At 41.8% G+C, this 6,000-nt stretch overlaps 1 protein-coding gene across 2 annotated transcripts in view; it reads left to right on the top strand.

The window, feature by feature from the left end:
• VPS13D (vacuolar protein sorting 13 homolog D (S. cerevisiae)) overlaps positions 1-6,000 on the top strand; it is a 360,697-nt gene that overhangs the window by 192,403 nt on the left and 162,294 nt on the right. For both annotated transcript variants that reach the window (XM_006866375.1, XM_006866374.1), the window contains one exon: positions 4,583-4,762. In XM_006866375.1, the coding sequence (XP_006866437.1) occupies positions 4,583-4,762 (180 nt within the window). The remainder of the gene's footprint in view (positions 1-4,582; positions 4,763-6,000) is intronic.

Here is a 6,000-nt window from a genome sequence, read left to right as displayed (position 1 = left end):
TGTTTTTCTAAAAATGTATCCATCTCTTCTAAGTTTTCAGTTTTTTTGGAGTACAACTCTTCATAGTATTCTGTTATTGTCCTTTTGATTTCCTTTGATTCCATTGTGACATCACCCATGTGTTTTCTAATGCGTGTTATTTGTGTCTTCTCCTTCTTTTCTTAGGTTTGCCAGTGGTTTGTCAATTTTATTACTCCTTTCAAAGAACCATCTTCTTTCTTGTCCTGTTGCCAGTAATTCTTAAGTTATTCCTCTTCATGTTATCCAGCATGAATCTTAGTCTCTCTTCAGATTTTTTTTATCCTTTTTTCTGCTTGCTCTTCTGTCTAAGCAGTATTGAGATCCAGCTCGCTGGTTCTGGCTTCCATCTCTTCAGTTCTACTCTTTTGCCCTTTCAGTGTAATGTCCATTTCTGATATTTTATTATTAATTTTCTGGACCTCTTTTTTGCAGGTTTTGAATTATTTCCAATGCAACATATCTATGTTGTTTGATTGCTCCTGTAGCACTTTCCTGACTTCTTCCTTATTTTCCTCCACCCTTTTTCTGAGCATTTGAATTTATTTTCATATCATTCTTCTGAATTCCTTCTCAGGCAAATCCAAAATCTGCTTTTCTTCTACTGGAAATACTGTGTCTTTCTCCAGCTCATTTGTCTCAGTTGCTCTTTTCTGTTTTGGGACATGTTTTGAGATCTTTTGTTGTGTTTTCCTGGACATTTTCAGTAGTTAGGTGGATTTTTATTGCTTAATGGATGTATGTTGCTGTATTGTTGAGCTTGCTGAGTGTCTCTTGGTAAATATGATCTGGAGATAGGCTTCCCTTTTCATGTGTAACACTGGTTAGCAGCTGGTATTGGCTCCTGTCCCAATGGTGAGATATTATGGGGTATGATTGTAGCTTGGCTATATGGCCACGATTGCTGTCTCTTCTTGGGTAATGTAGGGAGAAAAAGCTCCCACCCCAGGAAAAAAGTGTTGTCAAAAGGACCAAAAACAGAAGCGATATAAAAGCAGAGAAAAAAACACCATTCCAAAACAAAAATAAAACCATAGCTGTCTGACCCATGGCAGGAGTAAAGGGTCCCACCCAGGTCAACTTTAGAGCTGGGTCCCAGAGTCAGAAGTCATAAGCATCTTCCAAAGGGTTAGCCCATGGGACCAATGGGGATCCTCCTCTCTGTGCCGTAGGAAAACTGTGGGCTCAATGCTGGACCCTTTTGGGGGTACGCACCCACCTGCAGGAAAGTGGCCAGGCTTGGCAGAGAGGGCATGACAGGGAAGAGGAGGAAAAAATGTGTGGAATCCCCCACTCCTGTTTCTTCAAATGTTGCTGTGGGGGGTTCACTGTGTCAGTCTGGCTGTGGCCCCACCCTCTGAACGCAGCCCATGTGGGAATGCTCCACAGGCAGATTCCCGAGCCCTGATCCATTCCGGAATCACAGTATTTCCCTTTATACGGTGAGTTTTCCACCGGTGGGTGTGGGAAACTGATGCCCTGTACCTTATACTAGATCCAGAGCTCTGGAGCAGCTCCGTAAAAGCACCTTCTCTGGATTTTCGGCACCTCCCCCATGGAGCTCGTCCTACCTGACTTTGCTTGTCCCGCCTCCAAAACAGGAAGTCCCTATTTACTTTTTTAAAAAAGAAAATGAATGCCCAACACTAAGTTAGGTGGGTTAACTTTAGACCTGTGAGGTCAATATGATAGTTTATTACAACAAAAAAGAACAATAAGAAAAGACAGTTGGGTCAATTTCAATTCAAGGCAGCCCATGTGTGTCAGAGTAGAACTGTGCTCCAGTGGATTTTCAGTGGTTGATTTGGCCTTTCTTCCACAGCACTTATGGATGAGCACAAATCTCCAACCTTTTGGTTAGTTGCCCAGAGAACCTGTATTTAAGTGTCACTGAATCGGTTCTGACTTATAGTGACCCTGTGTCTGGTTTCCAAGGAGTGGCTGGTGATTTTGAACCATGACCTTGTAGTCCAGTGCATTATCGTACAGTACCACACCAGGACTCCACCCAATGCATTGTTAAGTTCCATAGAGTTGGTTCTGCCCCATAATGACCCTGTACAGGGTTTTAAAGGAGCAGCTGGTGAGCTGGAACTGCCGACCTTATGGTCAACTTTGCAGTCCAGCAGATTAACCCACGGTGCCACACCAAAGCATTAGGGATAGCCGTTTTTTAAAAAATAAAATCTTTTATATGATAGCGAGCAATTATTTTGGGTCTTCTAGACTCTTTGATTGTGTTTGTCTCACTTGCTCAGTGATGACTAAATTGGCCCTGTGGGCTAATGCGTCCAACTGCAAAGTCGTTTGAATTACAAGGTCGTTGGTTCCCTATACAGGGTTGCTATGGGTTGGAATCAACTCAACGTCACTTAACAACAACGTCAGATTAAAGCTTACTAGATAATTTCTTTTTTTTCTACTCAGCCAGTGTATAGCATGATAAACTCTCAGGCAATTTATCAGTGACTGTGAGTTTAGAAAATGATCAGCAGTTTGGATCTTCTGCCCTCAAGCCTTCTGCTTTCTAGCTTCAAGCTGGAAATGAGATCGGGGTCCTGAAATGAATAGATTGGAAGATGTCCAGAGATTTGCACTTACAGTAGAACAACATGTGTGTTGGTATCTGCTGTTCTGTCTTAGGCCAAGGTTTTACCGAGGTCAGAACATGAGGATCTTGGTAGATCACTCTCAGTGTGTCTGTCCCTGGTAGAAACCAGACTTGCCTTCCTTAGAGGGAGTTTATACCCCAGGGCAGTAAGGAAAACTGTAAGGAGCCTCTGACTACTATTTGGTGAGATTTATTTTCTTTTTCTCTGTTGCCTTGGGCTTTTTTCATCAAAGACAAGCTGCTCACTTTATGAAGCACACATCTGGAATGGATTTGTGATTTTCAATTAGCAATCCATTCAGACTTCTAGAGGCAAGAGAGGGCTTGTTATAATTGGGTCGTTGGGTGGGGGTCCATGTCTGACCCTGACTTTACTTCTGGTTTGTTTCTATAGCACACGTAATCCTGATTCTTCTCTTGGAGTATTTTCCCCCAAATAAATCCCTTTCTTGTGTTTGTTGTTTCCTGTTATCTATTTCCTCATTCCTCTGTTTGTAAATGACCAACCTATAATAATAGTATTCAGCAGAGCAGACCGAGCTTTGGTTAGAGAAGTAAACCTGTTTCCATCTCATTATTCTGCATAAAGTAATTTAAATCATTAACACATTTTCTGATAATGCCCTTATGTTGTTGTTGTTGTTAAGTGCCGTTGAGTCGGTTCCGACCCATAGTGACCCTGTAACAGGGTTTCCGAGGGTGTAAATCCTTACGGGAGTAGAAAGCCTCATCTTTCTCCCGCGGATCGGCTGGTAGTTTCGAACCGCTGACCTTAAGGTTCGCAGCCCAATTCGTAACCACTACGCTACCAGAGCTCCTTAATGCCCTTATAAGGTTATATATAAAGGAGCTCTGGTAGCGTAGTGGTTACGAATCGGGCTGCGAACTGGAAGGTCAGCAGTTCGAAACTACTAGCTGCTCCATGGGAGAAAGATGAGGCGATCTGCTCCCGTAAAGATTTACAGCCTTGGAAACCCTATTCAGGGTCGCTATGGGTCGAAATCAACTCGATGGCACTTAACAACAACAACAACAAGGTTATATATGCACTTTCTTTCTAAACTTCTGATAGTCATAAGAAACTTTTTCCATGGTGAAACCTGTTCTGCAAACCCAGCTCAGTGATTCCTTTAGGAACAGAGGGGTCTAGACACTCTCAGCCGTTATCCTCACTAACCCTGTCCTCGCTGTCCTATAATCTTCTATTTTCACTTGTTGTTTAGTGCCATGGAGTGGGTTCCAACTCATAGCCACCCTGTATAGGGTTTCTGAGAAGTGCCTGGTGGGTTTGAACCACCACCTTGCGATTCAAATTGACCTGGCGGTCTAGTGCTTATCCTACTACAGAGCCACACTAGGACCCCTCTGTTTTATTTGGAGTGTAGTAGATCCAGAAGATTCTATTTTCCCCAGGTCCAACCAACCGGGCTTCAGGTGACATGCCCAGCTCCATCTTTCATTTTAGGCGAGACACCATCTTTTGAACATTGGGTTGCTTGTCCAGCCCTAGACCTGTCTCGGAAGGTTTTCAGCTGTAGAATTTGTTTCTTATTGGGAAGTTGAGTGATAGTGATAATTGTTTTAGAATATTTTAGGCTTTTAAGGAAACATTAATGATATGGCTCAAAGAAACAGGGCTTTGGCTACTTTTAAAGTTTATTTTAGACCAGAAGTTATTACAAGCAGAGTAACCAATATATCATATCTATTCATGGAATTATCTTTCCACTCATAATTCCCAAAGTCACACAGCATCATTTTTGAACTTACTCAGGTAATCCTGTTTGTTGTCATCTGCACAGTTGAGCAAATAATAAATGCTTTGCTGTACATTGTCCATGACCTTCCAGAAAAGCTCTTAAATTTGATAACTTGTTTCAGGTTGGGCATATTATATTGTCAAAGTCATTACTTTTGCCTTTTCTTACAAATCTTTACTCCATTGTGTTGTAGGCCAAAGGAGGGCTTTCTGGTCTGTTTGATGGAGCTGAAGTTGTTCTTGGTCCTGACACTTCGATGGAGCTTTTGGGGCCAGTTCCACCTGAGCAACAATTTATTAACCAAAAACTGAGGCCTGGTTCTGGAGTATTATCCATCAGAGTCATCCCAGATGGACCCACTAGAGCACTGCAGGTGACAATTTACCGTGAGAACCAACCTGTGACTTGGTGCACTTCCCACTGTGCTAGTCCATCAACAGAAGTTTGTTGAGTCCATACTGCATGCAGATTCCTATGGTGAATACGAGGGTGTGGCACCCTCAATTGTAAGCTGATATCAGAATGAAAGAAGATGATGCTAAGAACATTGTGTATTAATATTATTGTCAGTGTTAGTGTTAATCATTATATCAATATCTTTATTTAAATTGCTGTTGTTAGTGTCATTGAGTCAGTTCTGACTCGTAGGGATACTGCATAGGATTTGCAAGGAGCTGTTGGAAGGTTTGAGCCATCAGTCTTGTGGTTAGCAGTCCAGTGCTGATCCTACAGCGCCGCATCAGGGCGTATTAGTAACTTTAGCAACAAGAAGAAGGTATATCAAGAAGTATTGCTCTGAGGGTTCCAGTTCATTTATGCATGCTTTATTCCAAATGAAATGTGTGTAATCATGTCTCTCCAATTACTAGATAGCTGCCCACAAGTTCTTTCACTAATGCACTTGTCTTAGTCTCGTTAGGGTGCCTTTAAAAATTAAAAAAAATTGGTGCATAGGAAAAAAATTTTTTTTGAGGTTAGGGCTAATATCACAATTTTAATAAAACCCCCTTTGCAACAAGTTCACAGGAGTTCTACCCTGTATAAAACAATAGTTTTTAGATGGATCAAGCATTGGAAAGAAGGTCAGGAAAACCTCAAGGTTGATGAGCCAAGAGAGGAAAAAGTTCAACTTCAACAAAAGAAGAAACTATTGGCTGAAGTCCAAAGACTGGTGGCAGAAGAGCATAGAGTTACCATTGATACCATACCCATTGGAGTTGGGATCTTACATGTGCAGCATTTTCCATATTAATCTTACATCTTGGCCTCAGGAAGCTTTTGGCTCTCAGTACGTTTCTAAAGGATTGCGTTGAAGATTACCCAGGTCACAAAACAATCTTTCCATCAATCTTTTAAGCAATATCAAAGATTTTATGGATCAAATTGTAACTGGGGACAGGTCCTTTACATTACCTATATGGTCCTGGGAGCAAGATCCAGTCAGATCATTGGCTTCAAGGGGATCTGCTGGGTCAGTTAAAGTCAAGGCAGAGACATCAGCTCAGAAGGTCATGGTGACTCTTTTTCCAAAGAGGTTAACTTGATAGATTTTCTCAAAGGACACAGGGAGATCGTGGGAGCTTATTATGAAGAAAAATGGAAAGCTGCATT

The sequence above is a fragment of the Chrysochloris asiatica genome, unplaced genomic scaffold, assembly GCF_000296735.1.
Source record: "Chrysochloris asiatica unplaced genomic scaffold, ChrAsi1.0 scaffold00090, whole genome shotgun sequence".
Lineage (NCBI taxonomy): Eukaryota > Metazoa > Chordata > Mammalia > Afrosoricida > Chrysochloridae > Chrysochloris > Chrysochloris asiatica.
This window is presented reverse-complemented; position numbering and strand designations above follow the sequence as displayed.